This window comes from Emys orbicularis, chromosome 3 (genome assembly GCF_028017835.1).
Source record: "Emys orbicularis isolate rEmyOrb1 chromosome 3, rEmyOrb1.hap1, whole genome shotgun sequence".
Lineage (NCBI taxonomy): Eukaryota > Metazoa > Chordata > Testudines > Emydidae > Emys > Emys orbicularis.
In genome coordinates this window covers 8,304,877-8,328,214 of record NC_088685.1, presented here as the reverse complement: position 1 = coordinate 8,328,214, position 23,338 = coordinate 8,304,877, and the positions used below count along the sequence as shown (strand labels likewise).

Sequence of the window (23,338 nt, the reverse complement as noted above, 5' to 3'; positions counted from 1 at the left end):
ATGATTCAGTTGCTGGACTTGCAGCCCTTAATATAACCCGAAAAAGAATCCTCAAACAAATATGGATATTGTTTCTCTTCTGATATTTTGCATGCTGGTGTCTTTTTCCAAACAGCTAGCCAAATTAATTCTTAGGAAAATGTGTGCCTAATACACGAAGGCCTGACTCTGCTCTCACACTAGTTTAATTCGATTGACTTTACAGAAGTGACTCCTGATGTAAACTGGTGTAAATGAGAGTAGGTTTGAACTGTTATCCTTGCATCTCTAATGTGCCCTTCACCCTAGTATCCAGATTTTGTATGAATAGTTAAGAGTAGCATCATTTCTGTCAGGGCTGGCAATTTCTGGTGGAAAAACTAGTTTAGGATAGGGCACAGGTAAATTCAGATTCAAACCAGGAAACTGGGCAAAATAATAGCATCAGGGTTCAGGAAGCGTAGAACAAATCTTTTCAAACGTTGTATACATCTATTCAGAAGTGAGGAACAGGCTCTGTCTAACTAAACCTCTACCTCGATATAACGCTGTCCTCGGGAGCCAAAAAATCTTACCGTGTTATAGGTGAAATCGTGTTATATCGAACTTGCTTTGATCCACCGGAGTGCCCCGGAGCACTGCTTTACCACGTTATATCCGAATTTGTGTTATATCGGGTCGCGTTATATTGAGGTAAAGGTGTACTGCATCAAAGCTGGTCTTCTACAGAATGCTGCATGGCCAAATGGACCTGGGGACTGGCAGTCTGCAACTCTGCCTGCTTCTGGTTGCTTAATGCTTCAAGCCTACAACTCCACATGAGGGTTGTTTTCATATAATCAAATAGGTTTTTTTCCTTTTGTTTATATAATATTGAAAACTGAAATGAGTCGTGACGTATAACTTCCTTGGTGTTGTCTGTATACATTTTAGTTTGAGAAATATCAATGTTCAGTATGATAATTACATATTAGTATTACACCTATTGCAGTTTTCCTTTATTTGTACAAGCCTGAGTTAGTCCACTGCCTTATGTAACCACAATTTGAATATGTAACTAAAATCAAATGTAATGTGGTGTACTTTAATGAAACAGTTTTAAAAATAGCCCCAATTTAAAGCATTTCCTAACTAGCTTTTCCCAGGGCAATAAAAGCCATGATTTTACCTAGTAAAAACCACCTTTGGTAAATACCATGCCATCTTTGATTTTAGAAGTTCAGTTCTATAGCAGGATCATTCTTGGTGGTCATATTCCAGGAGAAATGCTGTCTACCCATCTGCAGTAGCAGTCATCTATTTCAGAAAGGCCTACACCAAGAGATGAGCCTTGCATTGTTCCCGAAGGGCCTGACCCAACACCCGTAGATGCCAATGGGTCTTTTAATTGGTTTTGTTGGAGTTGGAACAGGCCCTAAAGAGGGCAAGATGTGGGTTCATTCTGCTCTCCACTGTTTCAGCCTGGGAACTGTCTGCCATGGTCTCTCTGTCAGCTACACCTGTTGTAGCGGGATGCTGATGGAGATGGAGCAAGAGGCAGTCCCTGAGCTAGGTAGGACCTAGCCTATTGAACTGGCTAGAGAACCTGTGTACAGCATGGAATACAGTGTGATGAGCTGTAGTCAGGAGTCTTAACTAGAAGACAAGCTGCTGCTAATTCCTGCAGCCTCCAAAGGGACGATGTCTAAAGCTTATATCATGCCCAAATACTTTGTAGGGGAGGGCAGAGGAAATGGGTAGAATAGCCTTCTACCAGCATGGTATTGAAGAGTAACCAGTAAATAAAAAATCAAATTCTGCTGAGTTTTTTTTTAAATAATTTTGATAGATTATATTTGATTTTTTTAAGCATTTTTTTTTCTGTTTTTATCAATTTAAATTTTCATAGTTGTGGGAAATGATGGGGAGTCAGACAAGAATTATTTAATGATAGTAAACATTGAGATTCAGAAAGTTAAAGCTCTATGACTGTTAAAACACAAATTGTCAACATCACGGGTCAAAATATAGTAAGTAAATAGCCTTAAATGCTAGTAAGAGCTCAAGCAGCATTTTTCTTTCTTTGCCTATCTGTAAATTTCAGTTATTATAAGATATTTGTGTGCGCGCACAGGTATGGTGAAATTGACATTTACAGATAAAAATCTAATCCTTCCAAGCCTACCAGTAACCTTACAATACATCAGTAGCAGTATAAGTGATCACTACTCTATGACTAGCCTGATGGGTCAGTGTTGTCTGGTACTTAATTAGAATGCGGGACTGAGACCAACAATTCTGGGTTCTATTCCTGGCTCTTTCAGTCACTGACTGGTGCTGGGCAAGCCTCTTAGCTCAATTTTACAGAGGCAGAGAGAGGTTAATCACCTTCTAAGGGTGTTGTGGGCTTAATTAATGTTTGCAAAGTGCTTTGAGATTTCAGGTGACAAGTGTCATGTAAGTGTAAATGAAGCTGATTATTATAGCATTTGCGCTAACATCCACTAGTCCACAAATTAATACCTGATTAATAATATGCTCAGGGTAAAAATGGCATCAGTTATTTAAGAGGATCCTATCCTTGTTGTTGAATTTCAAAGTTTTAAAAGTACTTGGTGGCTGCTGCTGGAACAAAATACTTATTACTTTCAAGTCTGTAACTTTTTAAAAAATTTCACCCTGATCCATCACCATTATTACTTTACAGCTCAGCTCATTTCACTCTGAATAGTTAGTATGAAACACAAAGTATTCTCTTCATTAAAGCGCTGAAGCAATTTAAATGCCAATACTGTAAAAAATAAGTGCCTTATAGTGGGTGGCACTTTTCCATTACCAGATTCAGCATGAACTAATTACTTAGCAAGTTTTATTACCAGTAGTTTTGATTTTAACTGAATCGGTGTTTGAAGATTCTATAGACGCTCAACCTTCATATTGACTCTGATCCCGCTAAGTCCTTGTATTGTGGGTGCTCAACATGCCTATTTTCCAGTGCAGGCATTAGGAGAGGCTAGGCACAATTCACTTCTGGAACTCATTGTTGCAAGATATGATTGAAGCTAAGAGCTGAGCAGGATTTAGGAAAGTATCATTTTATGTAATGAGAACATCCAGATTTGCATTTGTAATGAGTTAATAAACCCAAACATCTGGAAGCAATATAGACTCTCACACTTCAGGGAATCTACCTCTAATTAAGGGGGATAAGAACCTTTCCCTAAAGGCAGGTTATTCCACAATTACCCATTTAATAGTTTCCTCTAAAGTACCTGGATCTGGCCATTGTCAGAATAATGGACAATGGCAAGTCCTCCCTTCCTCCAGCTGGAAATAAGTCAAGTAAACATTAGGCATGGTCCTCTGCACTGAGCAGGATTAAGTCATATTTTACAGATGCAGGAAGCTGAGGCACAGGCATTACGTTAGTTGCCCAAGGCTATGCCAGGGCAAAGTTGAGAACAAATTCCAGAAGTTCAGATGCCGGAGTTCTCATAAGAACCATTAGAGCAGGGGTCGGCAACCTGCTCCGCTTCTTGCCGCCCCCATTGGCCCGGGACGGCGAACCGCAGCGAGTGGGGGCCGCGATCGGCCGAACCTGCCGCGTCAGCAGGTAAATAAACTGGCCCGGCCCACCAGGGTGCTTACCCTGGCGAGCTGCGTGCCAAACGTTGCCGACCCCTGCATTAGAGCATGCTACCTCCCATTACCTTGGTCTTATCTGCACTGAGTTTTTACCAACTGCCCCTTCATCCACCCAAATATGTCTGACAGCCATGAGAGGGGCCCACAGTGGCGTGACCGTGAGGAATGCATAGAGCTGAATGCCATCAGCATATAAGTAGTGTTTCAGCCCATAACCCGTACAGTTTCTTCTGGCAACCTCATACACAAGCTGAAAAACAGGGTAGTAGTCTAAAACTGCAGAATCCTGTCAGGGGGACTTCTGAAGAGCAAATGCCCATCACCGCCTTAACACGTCATTCTAGGAGTGAACTTGACCCCTGAAGAGTGGTTCTGCCCTTCCTGCTGGGGATTTTAACATAGTTGATCTTCAGAGACTGAGAATTATGTCCAAGGATGCTAGAAACTTACCTTTGTCAGCAAGGACAGATCCCCACTTTGTCCATTGCAAGGAGACCATTCTGGGAAGAATAGGCATGTTGTGGCATTCCTATTCCTATTCCAGTAAATAGCTTCTTATGGCAGGTACAAGACACTTCATTGAAACTATTGCCTATAGATCTTGGTCTCCTATCTGCATTGTCTCACCCCCTGTTGTTTTATGATTTCCCAAAAGAGGCCTCGGACGCTTCATTTGCCTCCTTAACCCTTTTCCTTTCAGCCAGCGTGCACTGGAATTGCAGTCATTGCAGTAGGCATGCATGATGGTCTTGGCAAGAGCTGGCCTTAATCCTTTCTTCAGTATGTTAAATTATGGCGAAGTTCTCTGAACTAGTAGACATAACAATAAATTAAATTCCTTTAAGCAAATTGATCAAAGAAACTTGACCAATTTTCATAAATCATGGGAAACTGGTTTGAATTAGCCTTTGATTTAGCATTAGTTTAATATACCAAAAAACCTATTCTTCTTCAAGTTTTGGCAGCCTCTGCCTTGGTTCATGTTGCTAAAGAAGATTTATTTCCCTGAAGCTAGCCACCCTTCTTACAGGCCTTGACACTACAGTTCACGTCTTCCCCTGACAATGCTGGCCGACTAACTTGCAAAAAAAAATATATCTGCAATGTATGAAAAATAGAATGGATGAAGTTTTCTGTGGTGTGAAAACTCAATACTTCCGTCCATGGATGTCAAAGTGCTTTGCAACATCAATGAATTTATCCTTGCAAATTCCCTCTGGATAAAAGTATTGTTTCCATCTTACTAATGGGGAAACATGTGACCTAGGGCCTCTGAGTGCCAAAGTTTGCAGCAGAGCTGGGAATAGGCGTAGGGTCCCCAGATTCTGGGTCCTGTGCTTTACTCACAAGACCATACTCCCTCTCCCCCCCCCCCCCCCCGTCTGTGTTCAGATTCATAGCTTCAGAGGTGGGTGTGTTGCAGGCAAATCCAAAATACCTGCTGTCCCTCAAACCCAAATTCTAGCAGTGCCTTTTGCTATAAACACAGCCTATCTGCAGTTCAGATCTGCTACTATTTCTAATCCATGGTAAAAATGATGCTGCAACCCACCTTTCCTCCTACTCTTCCCTGACTGTCCCCTGCAGCTCCCATTGGAGACCATCAGCAAAGAAAGCTGGAGGAAGTGTTTTCTGGGGCAAGGTGGCAGTGGCCCATTCCTGCATCTCATTAGCCAGGAAAACCTCCCAGCTCAACCTTCCCTTCATCCTTGGAACTGGCCGGTCCCCAGAGTGAGAAACAACATGGAATGAGTTCTAGGAGCTAAAACCCTACAAAGACCAATAGAAATAAAAGTCTAGGAGCCCAACAGGAAGTCCTGAGAATGCCTAGATCCCATTTGATCTTTACAGGCTGCTGCCTGCCCCTCTGAAAGATGCAGTGGAGGTGTCTACGTGGAGGAGGTGTTACACCATGCCCGAAGTGAACTCTGCACTCAGCAAGATCCAGCTGGTGGGGTATTCTCAGAAAATTGTGAGTATCGATACAGCTAATGTCAGGCAAACAAGAGCAACCTTTTTTCCCCTTCTCTTTTGTCTTTGTAGGAATCTTGGGGAGCCCTCATTTTCCTATGCTCGGCAACCATTCTAGATGCTGTGTGGGGGCTAGTCACACTAGCCTGGAGGGTGGGACAGGATTCCATTCAGTGCCCTACATCACGACCCCACCTGCCTTGTGAGGAAAATTCCCCTTTGGTGGAGACAAAGCAGCACTCTGGATTCCTCAGGGGAGGCTAGTTTTAACATAAACCTGAGATACATAAAATTAAAGCTGGCCCAGTGGGAGGTGGGAGTGTTTTCATGTCCCCTCCCCAGCCAGTACATCTCACTTCTGGGGATCTGCTGAATGTCTCTGCCTCCACTTTTCCACCTCCTCCCGTCCCCAAGTTAACTGGAGTTTGTGAGCACTTTGCACTGGTGCAACCCACCCTTTCTGCTTTGGGGCCCTCTGCTGGGGTGCTCTGGGCCATAAGCAAGTGAACATCCTAGAATGAATTAAACCCAACATCTCAATAGCCTACCTTTAGGATAAGGCAGTGGTCACCAACCGGTAGATCGCGATTGACTAATCGATCGTGGAGCCTCTGCCAGTTGATTGCAGTCTCCAGCCTAGGGTGACCAGATGTCCCGATATTCCTATGTTTGGTTGGGACGCAATTTGTCCCAATATTTCGCACTCCTGGGGTTTTTTGGGGGGTTTTTTTGCTCCGCCGGTGGGACTCCCCCCCCCGCCTCCCCACCATGTGTCCCGATATTTTCTTCATCCCATCTGGTCACCCTACTCCAGCCACTAAAAGTCCAGTGGCACAGCAGGGCTAAGGCAGGTTCCCTGCCTGCCCTGGCCCCATGCCACTCCCGCATGCAGCCCGCACGTCCCTGCTTGTGGGGGGGAGGGGGTGTCTCCATGCATTGCTCCTGCTTGTAGGCACAGCCCCCACAGCTCCCATTGGCCGGGAGCATTGTATAGCAACTAGTAGGAGGGCTTAGATTTTAATCAGTAAACATTAATAGTAATTCACCATTATTTTGACTCCTATAATCACAAATGTTGAATCAATCATTTACTTTATTCATTTTATGTGCCTGTGAATCTGAGGCCCTGGATTGTAAACTGTTTGGCAGAGGGACCATGTCTTTACCTCTTTTGTGAGGCATCTAGTATGTGTTTGGATGCTTAAAAATATATATATTGCAAGATTCATCCTCTTGTTCTCTTAGCTTTGTAGCCACAAGGTAAATCATGGTTGTCATAACTGCCTATTTTCCCAGTAATGCATCACTGCATACAGACAAAAAACATAAGCTTTGTAGAACAAGAGTAAAGGAAACAACTAGATAAAAGAGCATTGCTAAGTAGTTTACACTCAAGGTATGTCTACACTTACTGGAGATTGACACTGCAGCGATTGATCTACTGGGGGTCGCTTTAGTGGGTCTAGTGAAGACCTGCTAAATCAACCGCAGATCGTTTTCCCATCGACTCCGGTTCTCCACCAGAACGAGAAGCATAAGGTAAGTCGACGGCTCCAGCGCGGTGTAGACACCACAATAAGTCAACCTAAGCTACGTTGACTCCAGCTACATTATTCACATAGCTGGAGTTGCGTAACTTAGGTCGACTTAACCCCGTAGTGTAGACCTGCCCTCAGAATTTAGGCTGTTTTTGCTTGTTTGTAGAAGGAGAGCCTGTTCCAAAACCATTTATGGATAATAGTTTCAATAGAAATAGTCTTGTGGGGGGAGGGGAGGAGTGAGTTTGTCTTTAAACGTAAAACCTTCTCCTGCTATCTTCCCCATCCAAACAGAAGTCTTGCACTAGTGCAGGAGGGGGTGAAATTGTTTCACCTGGGCACTAAAGAAAGTAAAACTCTAAATAATTAAGAGATTTTTTTTAAATGCCTCTAATCATCTAATCGCTAACCGCAATGTTGTTAATAATTATTTATAATAAAATCTCATCCGTGCTCTAATTTGTCTCTGTGTTTGTTCTCTTCAGTTTATTTCTCTCAACCCATTTTTTTCCAGGAGCTGTTTGGTGCTGTGCAGGTTACTCCTCTCAGTTCCGGCTATGCACTTGGAAGCTCCAACTGGATTATACAATCACATTATGAAAAGGTGTCCTATGTTTCGGGGTCCTCGCTGCTCACAACACACCCGCAGGTACAAACACTCTGTTGAAATTTGATAGAACGATTCCATTTTCGGAGGTGGGGAAATGAATTTGAGGCTCAATAAACAGGGGCCCTCACCACACTGGGGTCGGGTCTGATGCCAGCAGGCACCTTGTAAAAGTTTCTCCATCTAAGCTGTACTAATGCCCTGCAGTTGTGATCGGCCAGACGTCCTGGTCAGCATTAAGCAAAGACTGCCACTCTGGTAAGCGGACCAGCATCCTCTAGGTAGTAAGGTGAGACAACTAAACTCTTTGTTATCAGTGATCAAATTTTAACCCAATCTCCAGAAGTAAAAGTCTGGTGCTCTAATTTAAAGGGCCATGTTAACTCTAGAACTTTCCTGTTTAAAGCAATACAGCATTGCTTAAAAAAACCCTGTATAGTCTCTAAAGACAGTTCACAGGCTGCTTCTGTATCACTTCTGAAAGGTCCTTGCTTTGAAGGGATGATGGCTAACTGGGTGCCAGCCTTTCCTCCCTGCTCTGCTAAGGGTAAAGTCTTTATAGTGCTGTACGTGCAATTTCCAGTAAATTAATTCTCTCAGAATCCATAAATTTTTAGTGGAAAGAATGGCTGGGAGTTCACAGTACTAAGTTGTCACTTACAATAGTTAAAAGAGAAGTATTAGCAGGAGGTTTTAATCAAATAATTTTAAAAGGTTAGGTTCATTATCAGTAAGTAACCTTGTCCCAAGGAGAGTATCCTCTATACTCCCTGCCGTTGAGTATTGTGCATGCAAAAGCTTGACAGATAATTTTCATGGTCCCTTTATAATGCAGCTGTATTTACAATAGATAACATATTGGGGTCTCTAAATCCCCATCCTTTTTCTCCAGACTGTCTTGGGTTATGATCTTTCTTGTTTTCAAAGTGAGGCAGGGTTGATTCTTGACATGTTGAAGACCTCCATGGGAAAATCTTGGTGCTGTAGGAAGTAGTTTGGGTAATTCAGTAGGTGTTGCTCTTCTTTCTTAAAAAAAACTAGGAGTACTTGTGGCACCTTAGAGACTAACAAATTTATTTGGTCATAAGCTTTCGTGGGCTAAAACCCACTTCATCGGCTGCATGCAGTGGAAAATACAGTAGGAAGATATATATACACAGAGAACATGAAAAAATGGGTGTTGCCATACCAACTATAACGAGACTAATCAATTAAGGTGCTGATTATCCTGCTGAGAATAGCCCACCTTAATTGATTAGTCTCGTTATAGTTGGTATGGCAACACCCATTTTTTCATGGTCTCTGTGTATATATATATCTTCCTACTGTATTTTCCACTGCATGTATCTGATGAAGTGGGTTTTAGCCCACGAAAGCTTATGCTCAAATAAATTTGTTAGTCTCTAAGTGCCACAAGTACTCCTGTTCTTTTTGCTGATACAGACTAACACGGCTACCACTCTGAAACCTGTCTTCTTTCTCAGTTAGTACTGAACTAACACTCAGTAGTGTCAGGGGGCACAGTGCTGCTACAAGCACCATCTATTAAGCTATAACCTTCCATGCTTCATTTCTATCTGAAGGTATGTTCTCGTTTTGTTGGAAACTTTGGGCAAAATCTCTTAATCTGTTCTTGAATTCTGAGTGTGTGTTTGGGGAGGAGGTGGCAGCGTGTGAGAAAGCGTGAAGGTGCCTGTTTTGAAAATATAACAGGTGGGCAATGGAGGCTGGCTTTACTGACTGACTGGAGGCAGGAGTTGATATCTTGATAATGAATGAGAGACGATAGGTAGGGTGTGGGAAGGCCATGGAGGGCCTTGAAAGTGAAGAAAACTAACTTATATTTGATGTGGTAGAGAAGGAGGGTTGCACTGGTCAAAAGTGATAGAGTAGGAAATAGATTTTTGCAGCAGCATTCTGAATTGCTACGAATGGGGCAAGATTGTATCTTTCAAGGCCAGAAAAAAGGATGCTGTCATAGTGGAGACATGAGATGAGAGTCTTAGTTGTGTGGATGGAGTGGAAAGGCTGTACCTTAGAAATGTTATGCAAAAAAAAAAAAAATGCAAAGACTTAGACATAGCCTGGGTGTGAGGAACTAGAGGGAAGTCTTCGTTGAAGAGGAAGCCCAGGTTGTGGGCTTGAGTGACAGATGGGATGATGGTGTTGTATGCAGTGGTCGAGAAAGGAGGTAGCAGGAGGGCAGGAGAGAAGATGAGCTTGAACTGACAGCTATCCCCACATGAGGAGATGTCGCAGAGATTTTAGTTTGGACAGAAGAGACTGGACTAGCGAGGTAGAGCTGTGATCACCTGCATAGAGGTGATAGTTGGATTTATTTGTGGATGAGATTGCCCAGAGATAAAGTGGAAAGGGAGTGTGAGCAGGATGCTCCCCTGGCTTTGGAATTAGTCTGCAGAATTCACTTGAGTCATTTCACTGGATAGGGAGTGAGACCAAAGCCAATTTCTGACTCCCTTGTCCTACGCTTTTTATGTTTTCTCTTAAACACACACCTCTCACTTTAATGTTTAAGCTTATTCAGCTAAGATTTAAAACAGTGGTTCCCAAACTAACAACCTGTGAACCCCTTTCACTAAAATGTCAAGTCTCGCAAACCCCCTCCTAAAAATGAATATTTCCAGGGATTATCTGCTTTACCTGAGTATAATTCATAAAAGCAGTGATCTTGGAAATATAAAAAGCAACAGAGGGTCCTGTGGCACCTTTAAGACTAACAGATGTATTGGAGCATAAGCTTTCGTGGGTGAATGCCCACTTCGTCAGATGCATGCTTTTTACAGATCCAGACTAACACGGCTACCCCTCTGATACTTGGAAATATAAAATTTGTTTTTATGACATGCTTATTACACACTATTTATTATTATTTATCATGACAGTATTTTTATTACATTATGAAAACGGCAACACTCTTCCAAGATCTCACTTTCGTAGCTTGTATCACTTTGAATAAGCCTATTATAAGACAAGGTCCCTATGTTTCATCAAGGAGTATCAGATGTGAAACAGCATGACGGTATTTAAGAAGCCAACTCAGAGTTCCTCCTACACAAGCATTCAGGTCTTGAGCAGTCCAGGCAAACAACGCACGTTACAGCAAAGCTTAAACTTGTTCTTCATAATAATTTAAAAACAACACTAGCAGCCTATTTAATATTAAAAACACCAAAAAATATCCACCTCCCTTTCCATTACTTATAAGGAGTCTTGAAGTTTAAATCTCCTCAGTGTGATAGAGATGCTTGCTTTGATCTGCTTAGTTCTTGGAAGTCCAGAGACTCCAGGCTGCTGGCCCCGTGCTGCCCAGGGTCCCTAGGGACAGCTCTGTCCGCCATTAGGGAATTTTTTCCTGAGAACCCCATGACACATTTCGCGAACCCCATTTTGGGAACCACTGATTTAAAACAAATCAAGAAAACAATGTTAAGAGCCATATTGCATGTCCTATGTATTTGTGGTGTTTATTTAGCAAGGAAGACGTATTATTTTCTTTTTCAGCCTTTCTTGCTGTAACTGTATACCACAAATATATGGGATGTGTAACATGCCCAGATTAACATTGCTGTTGGACTAGTAACCCTTTCACTTCCTAATTCCTTTCAGTTGTGCAACCTTAACATTCCATCAGGAGTTTTTGTCTTTGTTTTTTATATTCCCCTTTAAAACTTACCTGATTTACAACATTATTGACATAGCAGCAGCCAGTGATCTCCATTCTTGACCACTGTTCCATTGAGTTAATAGTGTTTGTGTTCGTGGATGTAGCTCCTTTCATGGATTAAAATATCGCTGTTTTTCCTTCACCCTGTTAAGCCGTGATCTTCCTTAGTATTGGGCGGAGTATAGCCAGGGCCGGTGCTACCATTAAGGCGAACTAGGCGGTTGCCTAGGGCACCAAGATTTGGGGGCGCCAAAAAGCGATGCCCCCAATTTTTTTTTTATTTTTTTTTTTACAGAGTTCCTCCCCGAGCGCGCGATAGCCGCTCCACTTCTCCCGCCTCCCAGGCTTGCAGCGCCAATCAGCTGTTTGGCGCCACAAGCCTGAGAGGGGAGGAGAATTAGAGCGGGGGCAGCGTGGTCGGGGAGGAGGCGGAGCAGAGGTGAGCTGGGGTGGGAAGGTGCCGCAGGCTCCCCAGGCCAGGGGGGTGGGGAGCTGCCGCGGGGGTGCCTCAGGGTGGGGGGGGGGAGCTGCTGCAGGGCTCCCCACGCCAGCTCACCTCTGCTACGCCCCCTCCCTGAGCACGCCGTCGCTGCTCCACTTCTCCCGCCTCCCAGGCTTGCGGCGCCAATCGCCTGTTTGGCGCCACAAGCCTGGGAGGGCAGGAGAATTAGAGCGGGGGCGGCGTGGTCGGGGAGGAGGCGGAGCAGAGGTGAGCTGGGGTGGGGAGCTGCCGCACGGCTCCCCGGAGGGGGGGAACTGCCGCGGGGGGGGCGCCTCAGGGCAGGGGGGGGGGAAGCTGCCGCGGGGGGGGCGCCTCAGGGCGGAGAGGGGGCGGGGAGCTGCCGCAGGGCTGGGGGGGGGGGGTCACAAGGTGGAAGTTTCGCCTAGGGCGCGAAACTTCCTTGCACCGGCCCTGAGTATAGCACACTTGACTTCCTTACAGAACATAAGGGCGTTGATGAAGAGAAACTGCAACGAGCAAGTCAGGTTGAAATATAGTACAGTAATGCAAGTAAATCTGTTGTCTAGCCAAGTTAACTGAACATTCTGTGGATATATCGTGGTTTTCGTGCAGGCTGCTGGGTAGTATTACAAGTGTCTTCTGTGCACGTAATCAGTCTTTCAAGAGTTATCCTTGATCCATTTTGCCTTGTACATTTGCCTCTGCCTCTCTCAGGAGCGTATCCTTCTCAGGTCACTGTAGCTTTTTGACTGGTTCCTTTTGTATATAGCGCTTGTAGGCCAGATAGAGTAGGAGGTCTTATATGAGGTACTTAAAGCACTTCCTTGGGAAATGTACGTCGGTGGTCAGCTAGATTCCATTCGTGACTGCTCCATAGATAGCTGCAAAGTTTAAAAGGATTTATTTGATGAGCTCTGTGCCAGACACACACTATGGCTTTTGCTCTTCGCTCTTAAGTTCTGACAGAGGGTTCCCATTGAAGACATTGCCTAGATGCCTGTTGGCCCCAGAAACATGGAATTGCCTACTGGCGCCAAAGTGGAGACCTGGAGGTGACAGTGTGGATAAGAGTGTCACTAAAAGCCTTTTAAAGACCGATTGTTTACATTAACCTGAAGAATCAATGCAATCCCTCTCCGTGCAGTCGAAGCTGAAATTACGGGTATCTAATGTAGCATAATCATTATGTACATTATCACTGGCAGACTCAATATTATTTTACCGCATTATTGGCGCTTCTGTGTATGTGCATTACATTTGTCGCAGGCATACAATGCATATTCATGGACTCAGAGATGGTCGTCTATGAGCCTGGCCCTGTGAGGTGATGAGCACCCTCAACTCCCATTGAAGACAATGGGCGAAATTCATCGGTGGGATCAAGGGCTGGTGTGAAGCTCTTTGCACTGCCTTCACGCTACGCCGGGAACATGGGAATTGTGCCAGGGTCCTTTAATTTCTCAGAAGGAGTCTCTGCATCAGCCTTGCCTAGACTGGTGCAAAAATCTGTGCTGGAGGTAGGCCAGGGGAGAAGCCAGGGATCCACGTGTGAGAATCCATGGCCCTAAAACACCAGACAAGGTGTGCACAGGGGCTGCAGCTGCTACTCCATGCTAAAAGCTTCAATGTTAGCTGTGAGGGGATTGCAATGCGGTCCCCCAGGCTGGGGCCAGAGTTCCTTTCTCTAGCCCAACTATACCATAGCTGCAGCGTGTCCAATTGCTCAGCCCTGGGGGGAGAAGTGAATTTCTCACTTTACCATTTCAGTTTGTGTATTGGGAATACATGTATTCCATACTAGCACCCATTAAATATAATCTCTGATCTTAGACTTTGTATAATTAATGTGAGGGTGTTGGGGGAAGAGAGTTTATTGCCATCCCAATTTAATTTAATGCTTCTGAAATGTCAGATTATTAGCCCTAGAGCAGTGGTTCCCAAACTAGGGGCGTCGCTTGTTCAGGGAAAGCCCCTGGCAGGCTGGGCTGGTTTGTTTACCTGCTGCGTCCGCAGGTCCGGCCGATCGCAGCTCCCAGTGGCCGCAGTTCGCTGCCCCAGGCCAATGGGGGCTGCGGGAAGTGGCAGCCAGCACGTCCCTCGGCCCTCGCCGCTTCCTGCAGCCCCCATTGGCCAAGAACGGCAAACCACGGCCACTGGGAGCTGCGATCAGCCGAACCTGCGGACGCGGCAGGTAAACAAACCAGGCTGGCCCGCCAGGGGCTTTCCCTGAACAAGCGGCGCCCCTAGTTTGGGAACCACTGCTCTAGAGAATGAAGTTCTCTAAGCACAACACAATGCAAACTGTCCTTACGCTGCCCTACCAATGTGTCTCAACCCTGACCTAGAGGGACTGCCTCTACAGATGGAAGTTTCCACTCCATTTTCATGGCCCATTTGGTCTTTGGCGCCTCTGGTGAGCCAGCAAAGGGGCTGATTGTGATGGTGATTTTCTGTGGTGTAAGCCTCTGTCCATTAGGAGCTGGACATAGCATGGCTTATGTATGGACAAGATGTCACCTGCAACTGCAGCCAGTAGGACCAGACACCTGCCTGCTTTAGCCATGCATAGTGGATCCAGTTTGATTTGTACTTTGTGGTTGTACGGGATCAGTGCAATGCTTTGCACACAATGAATCAGGACGGCACGCCACTTTGAAGACACCCATTACATTGAAGCCATCTTTTATTTTAAGCCTCTAGCACAAGCTGCAAAGACACATGAATTAAGAATGGAGATCCTAGAACACTATTTTGATTGAATCATGGGAGGGGGTTTAATGTTGAAAGGAGTGGTGATGTAGAGGGTAGTTTTCTTCATTAGTTTGACTGTCGTCTTGCACCGCAGATGCTGTAGTTCAGTTTGTGATGCGGTTTCTGTACAACTCTTCATCATTTAGTTTTATTTTATCAACTGTATGTAACTTTGGGGTTTAAATGTAATTTTTTTGATTGACATTTAATTTTTTTGAATGCACCAGTCACAGCTTTCTAGGTGCATTAATAAAAATACTAATGGATCACAAAAACCCATGATAATCATCCCGTCCTACATCCCCCCCCCCCCCCCCCCACCTCTACAAAGGCCTGGACAAGTAAATGAGTCTAAAAGTGTGTCTTGAAATTGGCTAGCTCTAGCTCTGGCACTGGGGCAGTGGAGCTGGGTCTAGATTTAAGGACCCTCTACTGAGAATACCCTGACTCCAGCTCCCCCATTTAAGAAATCTGCAGCTTCTCTCTCAAGGATCCCAGGAGAGAAGAAGGTTCCCAAGACCCAAGCAATATGTGTTTTTATAGATCAAAGCTAACACCTTGAATTGCACTTGAAACCTAGTTGGAAGCCAGTGCAGTCTATGGAGCTCAGGGGTAATACGCTTCCTGCATTACATCTTCAGAAATTTCTAGTGTTAACATTTCAGCCATGCTGTCAGCTCCTAAGCCGCAAGATGATTCATCTGTTCCAACTCAATAATATGACTTTTCTTGGAAGATACAGACATGGCTATACAAGAGTGAGGGGGAATTTGATAGCAGCCTTCAACTACCTGAAGAGGGGTTCCAAAGAGGATGGAGCTTGACTGTTCTCCGTGGTGGCAGATGACAGAACAAGGAGCAATGGTCTCAAGTTGCAGTGGGGGAGGTCTAGGTTGGATATTAGGAAACACTATTTCACTAGGAGGGTAGTGAAGCACTGGAATGGGTTACCTAGGGAGGTGGTGGAATCTCCATCCTTAGAGGTTTTTAAGGCCCGGCTTGACAAAGCCCTGGCTGGGATGATTTAGTTGGTGTTGGTCCTGCTTTGAGCAGGGGAGTGGACTAGATGACCTCCTGAGGTCTCTTCCAACCCTAATCTATGATTCTAAGCTTCTGGCTAGCTTTTGTTGCATCTCCACAGATGCAGGATGGTCGGAAGTTAAATTGTTCCATGATCTCTGCACTGCTGTGTTGTTACTTTATTACCAATCCTCCTCTTACTGTAAAACAGGGAAAACCTGTGCTGTGGCTGTTACTGAATTTACTTCACTTCATTCTTTTTCAGGCCATGGACCAGGCTTCTCTTAAAAACAGCGATGTTCTCATTCTGACAGGGCTTACCCAGATTCCCACCGCTAACCCAGACGGCATGGTGGGGGAGTTCTGCAGTAACCTGGGTAGGTCGCTATTGTAAGAAGCACTTTGCTTATTTTATAATCTTATTCATTGCTTTTGGTGGGAAATAATTCGGTGATTCCCGGAACTGAGTAAGTTGCCTGACTATATCTTCTGGCATAAAACTAGCTGTTTAGATTTTACGATGTGCTCCTGATGTCATTAATAAAGTGCCTTTAGAGACACAGGTTGTACCTCAAATGTTTTGGAATGGAACAGGCTTAATGAGATTTAATCATCTGCTGCTCTTGGTTTGCTAAGTATGCAGCCTCGCTGCCAACCGACTACGTGTTGCCTAGGTTTTGAATAGACACCCCAGCTGAAATATTGCTGTTTCCTTCCTTCCTTGCACACCATTTTTGTGCCTTTCTGTTTCTTTTCTTACACCTGGCTTACAAATATATCAGATGCAAACAGTACAATCTGCTTTATTTTTTATTTTATATATATTTATAGACCACAGAAATATAAAACCTAATCACAAGCTTTCACAGCTGCAAAAGCTGCTAATTGCAAGCTGTAACATCAGAGTGTGAGTTGCAGCATTTCCCAGCCTGTTTCGAATGTGACATCTGACTTTTTTCCCCCTCTCTTCTCCTCCCAATCCCGTTCCTTCCTGTGGTTACTCCTCTGTCCTCATGGTTTCTCCTCACAGATGTTCTGCTGCTTCTGCCAGTTCTTCTAACAAACACCTTTATTGTAAACTATATATTTTGAAGGAGGATTGTAACAAAAATCACAACTTCACTCTTGTATAGTGAGGAACTCACAGGGCTAGAAACCTAAATAAACTAAGCCTCACGTCACCATAGTTAGGTAAACAAGTATTATTAGCCCCATTTTACAGTTGGGGAATCCTGAGGCACATATGTTAGGTGACTTGCCCAAGGTCACAAAGGAAGCCTGTGGCAGAGTTGGGAACGGAACCCAGGAATCTTGGCTCCTGCTTGCCAACTCCTTCTGACAAAAGCAGTAGATTGAATTTATGCATGGGTGAGAATTTACAAGCACAAAATCACTAGATGGATGTTCCCTCCCACTTTAAAGATTCTCTTTGAATCCCAATGTGGGGATATAATTCTAGTTAGAGGGCAAATTGTTGACCAAGGGATTTGCTGGATTCTCCACCACTTGAAGTTTTTACATCAAGAGCGGATGTCTTTCTAAAAGATATCTATGCTTCCATTCAACCACAGGACATTGGCCTTGCTATTACTGGATGAAATTCTATGGCTTATGTTACACAGGGGGTCAAATTAGATGATCATAATGGTCACTGAGCATTAAAATCTGTGAATTGCTTGCATTTTGTTATGCGACAAAGCAGACACACATTTTATTCCTTTTCCAATATCCTAAAATAACGGCATGTTTGTGACTATTAACATGTAGCTAAGATCAGGAGTGTAACCGCAAAAGCTTCACCTTCAGCTCAGTTTTCATTTTCATCACAGCACTCTGTGGCTTAGACACCCAACTCCCATTATTAGGGTCACATGCATGATTCCCCACCCTGAGCTTGTCTTCCAAGTCAGATTAGTTTACTGACAAACCACTTTCTACAGTGCTCAGCGCTGCTGCACCAATACACTGCAGCTATGAAAGCTGGACTTGTATTTGCATTGCCTTGGGCATCATCAGCAAAATTTCCAGACTCTGTCTGTGGGTGTGTTTTTATTCAGATGCCAATTTGACCTTGCACCAGCAGCTGTTGGAAATTCAAGTATCTTGTTTTGAGTTGTAAATTGAACCAACTTATTATGGAGTTACTGAACAAGATTAAATTTGAAATGCCAAGATTATAATACTATATTAAATTTTGAGTACATCATCAAGATAAATTGGGCTCAAAACTCTGCTTTCAGATACACACATTGACATCTGTAGAAGTCACCCTGGTGTATCTGAGAGTAGATTTGTGTGTTACGGAGAGTCATGGATTAGGGTCCAGTTCTGTAGGCATGTAACTGACACTGTGCAAACAAAGGATGTGTTGAACCAACATCTGGATAGAAAGAACCAACAATGTTTATGCAAACCACTGCAGGGTCCACAGCTAACATGTTTAATTATCTGTCATGCCCTCTACATCTCATCATGTAATATTCAAAGAGATGCAACTCAAAGACAGCGGTCTGGTCTGGCACAGTTTTTTGACTGAAGTTTTTCGTAGGAAAATGCCAGTTTGTCACAAACTGAAATTTTTCATGGGAACGTATCTGGGTTGATGACACTTTCAGGAAGGTTTCTTGGGTGCAGGATGGAATTCCAAAGAGCCTCACCCTAGAATAACCAGTAGCTATGTGGGCGTCCCAGGGTCAAGTCCCTGCTCTGCCAGATTTGGAATAGGAACTTGAACCTGGGTCTCTCACATCCCAGGAGAGGGCTCTAATTCCTGGGCTTTTGGCTATTCTGGGGTGGGGATGTCTTGCTGTTTTTGCAAAAAATGCCCAAAATTCTTGGTTTCCTCCCAGTGCGAAATGGGAAACTTTTTTAAATCTCAAATTTGTTGTGGGATGAGAAAAATGTTTCCTGTCCAGCTGTAGTGTGTACAGAACAAAGCATTTGTGAAGACTTTCAGGTGGTCTGAATGCCCCAGTTTTATAGGTGCTGGGGTTCACTCTTAATATTTCATTTATGGTAGCACTTTAGAACCCCAGTCATGGATTAGGATCGAGTTGTGCTAGGTACTGTATAGGCAAGTAACTGACACTGGGCAAACAAGTGATATCTGTTGAACCAACATCTGGATAGGCAGAACCAACAATGTTTATGCAAAACACTGCAAGTCTACAGCTCACGTGTTTAATTATCTGTCATGCCCTCTACATCTCATGAACAATGTAATATTCAGAGAGATATAACTCAATGAAAGCAGTTAGGCACAATTAACCAAAATGGGGAGAAACTTCTACAAAAGGAAAAGGAGAAATCCAAGTGAGGCAGCGAATTTCCCGTCAGCCCCACTTTCAGCTGTCACGTCAGCCAGACATGTAGCTTAAAGTCATAAGATATTTTCTAGGAATAAACGTAAGACTTAAAACACTGAGCCATGAATAAGATAGAGCTATGCACATGAACTGTACTTAAAAGAAGGGATCGTTAAAATTGTGCTGTAGCTCAACCTGTCTGAGGAAGGAATGAGAGCAGACTAGATTTGAGCAGATGTTATAACTGGAAGTTATGGCTTGCCATAGCCTGTAAACTCTGAGACTGTGAAGAAGCAAACTACCCCTTTAAGGGACAGACTGGAGTCTATGGCCGAAATAGCCTGGGGTGTAATCCAGGAGGCCCTGCCTGCCCTAGCGCTGGGCTCTTTGAACAGGAAGGCGAGCAAAAGAGGGGAGTAGAAGCCATGCAGGCTGCAGTGGGATGCGGTTTGTGTCTCAGGCCTGGCTACACCACACAGTGAGATTGACATAAGCTGCCTTGCATCGGCCTAGCTGTGTGGAAGGATCTTCACTTAAATTTGGCTCCCACTGACGTCAGAGTGTCTCTGCACCGATTTAGTAATCGCACCACTGCACCACCTCAGTGAGCCGTATCGACTCACAGTGTCAGTGTAGACACCGCATTGCTTACATCGACTGTTATTGGCCTCCAGGAGCTATCTCACAATGCCCCACACTGACAATACAAGTGCTCCTCCTGACAACGTGCACCGCTGACACAAGGAGCCAAGTGTGCACGCACACAAGCGACTTAATAACTGCAGTGGCTGTATGCCGACGTAAGTTAGATCAACATAATTCTGTAGTGTAGACGTGGCCTCCGGCTCCAGGAGACCAGCCCAACCAGACAAGAGACTTGGTTTTGTGGTATTGGGAGCTCTGCACCAGGGTCCTGATGTGAGGACTTTCTGAACAGGTTATTGTAACTGCTCCTGACTTAAAATGGGACGTGCTATTTTGTTAATGGTGTGTGTGTGGGGGGGGGGGATTCTTCTTACCCTGGTCTGTTAAAGCAAACCTGTTGCCACCCCAGTCAGGGGATGCAAAGGCGGGACACACTGACAGTGCCATGCCAGCCCACAGGGGCATTATCCACACCTTTTTACAGAGCCCGTTAAGCTTCTTCGAAAGCTTCTGCCAAATCCTGGCATAATCGTGTCCCTGGTTTAAATCCCTCCTCAAGCTGAGTGTGCCATTGTCCTCCCTGTTTAAATTGGGAAGAATGGAAGGCAGTGTCATCCAATCCTGATGTCAAGGGCTAGGTGTGAGGAGTTCTGGGCTCTGTTCTTGGCTCCAGCACTTCTTGCCTATAGTCACCCAGTTCCTTAGGTTGAGATTGCATTTCTACAACATCATCCCGCAGGAGGTCAAAGCACTTTCTAACATTTAAGTCTCACAACGCTCCTGTGAGGCAGACAAGTATAAATTCCTCATCTGGAAAATGGGCATGGGGGAGGTACAGGGAGTTAAGATTTTCAAAGCCAGCTGGGGGGAAATTTAAAATTAAATCCTCTAGCTGGTTTTAAAAACAAAGGACGATTATTTTTATTCATTGTTATCAAAATGAAGTATTAGACTTTGCATGTGACCCAGGAGAGGACCAGGGCCGCCCAGAGGATTCAGGGGGCCTGGGGCAAAGCAATTTCGGGGGCCCCTTCCATAAAAAAAAGTTGCAGTATTATATTTTTTACATTTCCAAATACATGATACTAACCATTGAAATACATTCAAAAAATAATTTTTAATAATTTGAAAATACACAAAATACATTATTTAAAAACATTAAATGCTCTAATGGTATGTATACATTTGCAATTACATAATGGGCTGTCGCTGGGTGATGGTGATGGTTGGTGCCAGTGGGCTGTCACTGCCTGGGGGTGGCGCTGTTGCTGCCCAGGGCTGGGTGGGGAGCTGGGCTCTGGGTTGGGGGGTGCCCGGTTCACAGGGGCTGGGCTCAGAGCTGGGGGTCAGGGCTGTGGGGGGGGGTCAGGGGGGTGTCCGGCTCAGAGGGGCTGGGCTCAGAGCTGGGGGTCAGACCTGCGGGGGGGGGGAGAGTCGGGAGGTGCCCGGCTCAGAGGGGCTGGGCTCGGAGCTGGGGGTCAGGGCTGGGGGATGGTAAGGGGGGGCCGGCTCAGAGGGGCTGGGCTCAGAGCTGGGGGTCAGGGGGTGCCCAGCTCAGAGGGGCTGGGCTCGGAGCTGGGGGTCAGGGCTGTGGGAGGGGTCAGGGGGGTGTCCGGCTCAGAGGGGCTGGGCTCGGAGCGGGGGGTCAGGGGGGTGTCCGGCTCAGAGGGACTGGGCTCGGAGCAAGGGGTCAGGGCTGGAGGGGGCCAGGGGGGTGTCTGGCTCAGAGGGGCTGGGCTCAGAGCTGGGGTCAGGGCTGAGGGGGGCCAGGGGGGTGTCCAGCTCCGAGGGGCTGGGCTCAGAGCGGGGGGTCAGGGGGTGTCCGGCTCAGAGGGGCTGGGCTCGGAGCGGGGGGTCAGGGCTGTGGGGGAGGGGGGTGTCCGGCTTAGAGGGGCTTACCATGCTGCTTCCTCTCCCCTCTCCCCTCTCCCCTCTCCCGGAGCCTCAGCGCGCCGCGTCCAGAAGCGGCCCTGGACAGAACTAAAGCGGCATGGCTACACGGGACTTGAGCTCCCGCCACTCGGCCGCAGCTCGCAGCCCCGCCCCCTTACCACGCGGCTCCGAGTGGGAGGAGCTCAGGCCCCAGGGGAGCCACGCCGCTTTAGCTCTGTCCCAGGCTGCTCCTGGACGCGGCGCGCTGAGGCGCCGGGGGATGTGGGAAGGCGGAAGCGGGGGGAGCCTCCGACATTCTCGTGGGAGCCCTTGAGAGGTCTGGGGCCTGGGGCAAATTGCCCCACTTGCCCCCCCTCTGGGCGGCCCTGGAGAGGACAGTAACCCCAGTCCTCTTCCTGACCTTCACTGATGTGTAATACAGCTCTGATAAATACCGGGAAAGGCCTCTCTGACCCATTGTCGAAAAAAGTATGTAGTAAACGCAACTCCTATTTGAAGTTGGGCACCTAGGCATGTAGTGGCATTTTCAAAAGCTCCCATATACTTCTTTAGGCACCTAAATACCCCTAAAGTGCTAGATCTTTGCCCATATGAGTTTGTCAACAAATTGAAGTCACGGACATAATTACAGCAAGATTTAATATATGCATTTCCAGCTCTTTCACAGGTTTTTGTTTAATGCTTTGATGCATAATATTACTGCTGCTGCATTTCAATTAACATCAGTAGATGGGTTTTGCCCCATGGCCACGGAAGAAATCCCAGTTCGGCAACGATTTCTCATTGAGATTGACAAGGGAGAAATGCTTTGTCATAAGGTGCTACAGCAGTTGTGTAGCTGCATGCAGCCATAGAAATAAAATGTTTCTCCTGGGCCATACTCAGATCTATCTAGATTGCACAGGAAAATAATTATTTTCCACTTGTTCTCTGCCTGCCCATGACTTATACAGCTGACACCTTTTGCAGCTGCTCCTGTTGTGTTGAAAGAATTTAGAAGCATTTGCAACTTTAGAAAAGAAAATCCCTTCATGTTTGGGGTGGCTGGATCAGGTTTGAAAGAACTAGACTTTCTAACCACAAATTAAAATCCTCAGCCATTTATCTGAAATAGCAACAATTTACAAAGTATGGGATCTTTCAGATGAGCCCAAAGAACAGCTGTTCTGCATGGACAGGAGTAGATTTATAGAGTGTTTTTTATGTCAGGAGTGTCTTTGGTCAGTTTCCTCAGTCAAAATTTCTCCTCTTGTGTACTGGTGCAGCACTGCCCTCTACTGGATGGAGTGTCAGACAGGCTCAAGTGTGTATCATAAGTCCCAAGGCTAACAGAAGCTCCTTTTGCTCAAAGCTGTGCTTTCTTAGGAGGAGGGTCTGATTTTTGTCTCACTTAAGGCTGTGAAATCTTGAGGGGTCAGAAATCTGTCTACACACATTGCTCACTCTGTTAAGCAACATGTTGTGCACCAGTTATTTAGATAGCTGCTTTCCTGTGCCCTGTAGAGCTTTTTGGGATGAAAAGCACTTTTTGAAACCTGTTAATTCTCCCTTCTCTTTCTCCCTCAAGCTATGACTGTCCGGAATGGAGGAAACGTCCTGGTTCCATGTTATCCTTCTGGAGTGATATATGACCTGCTGGAGTGTCTATATCAGTACATCGACTCTGCAGGACTCTCCAATGTCCCCTTTTACTTCATCTCACCTGTTGCCAACAGCTCCCTGGAGTTCTCCCAGATCTTTGCCGAGTGGTAGGTGTTAGTGGGCTACTCTGTCAGACTGGATTCCAACGTACACATTACAGTAAAGGTGTGCAGAGTGAGCGCTGATAGCTGCCGATTCTGTCTACTTGGAACATTC

General features: G+C 45.5%; 1 protein-coding gene across 1 annotated transcript in view; it reads left to right on the top strand.

Moving 5' to 3' along the window:
• Positions 1-23,338, top strand: part of INTS9 (integrator complex subunit 9) — an 85,412-nt gene that overhangs the window by 25,579 nt on the left and 36,495 nt on the right. Inside the window, exons 7-10 of the mRNA XM_065400917.1 lie at positions 5,455-5,575; positions 7,627-7,761; positions 15,904-16,015; positions 23,049-23,229. Coding sequence (XP_065256989.1) covers positions 5,455-5,575; positions 7,627-7,761; positions 15,904-16,015; positions 23,049-23,229 — 549 coding nt within the window. The remainder of the gene's footprint in view (positions 1-5,454; positions 5,576-7,626; positions 7,762-15,903; positions 16,016-23,048; positions 23,230-23,338) is intronic.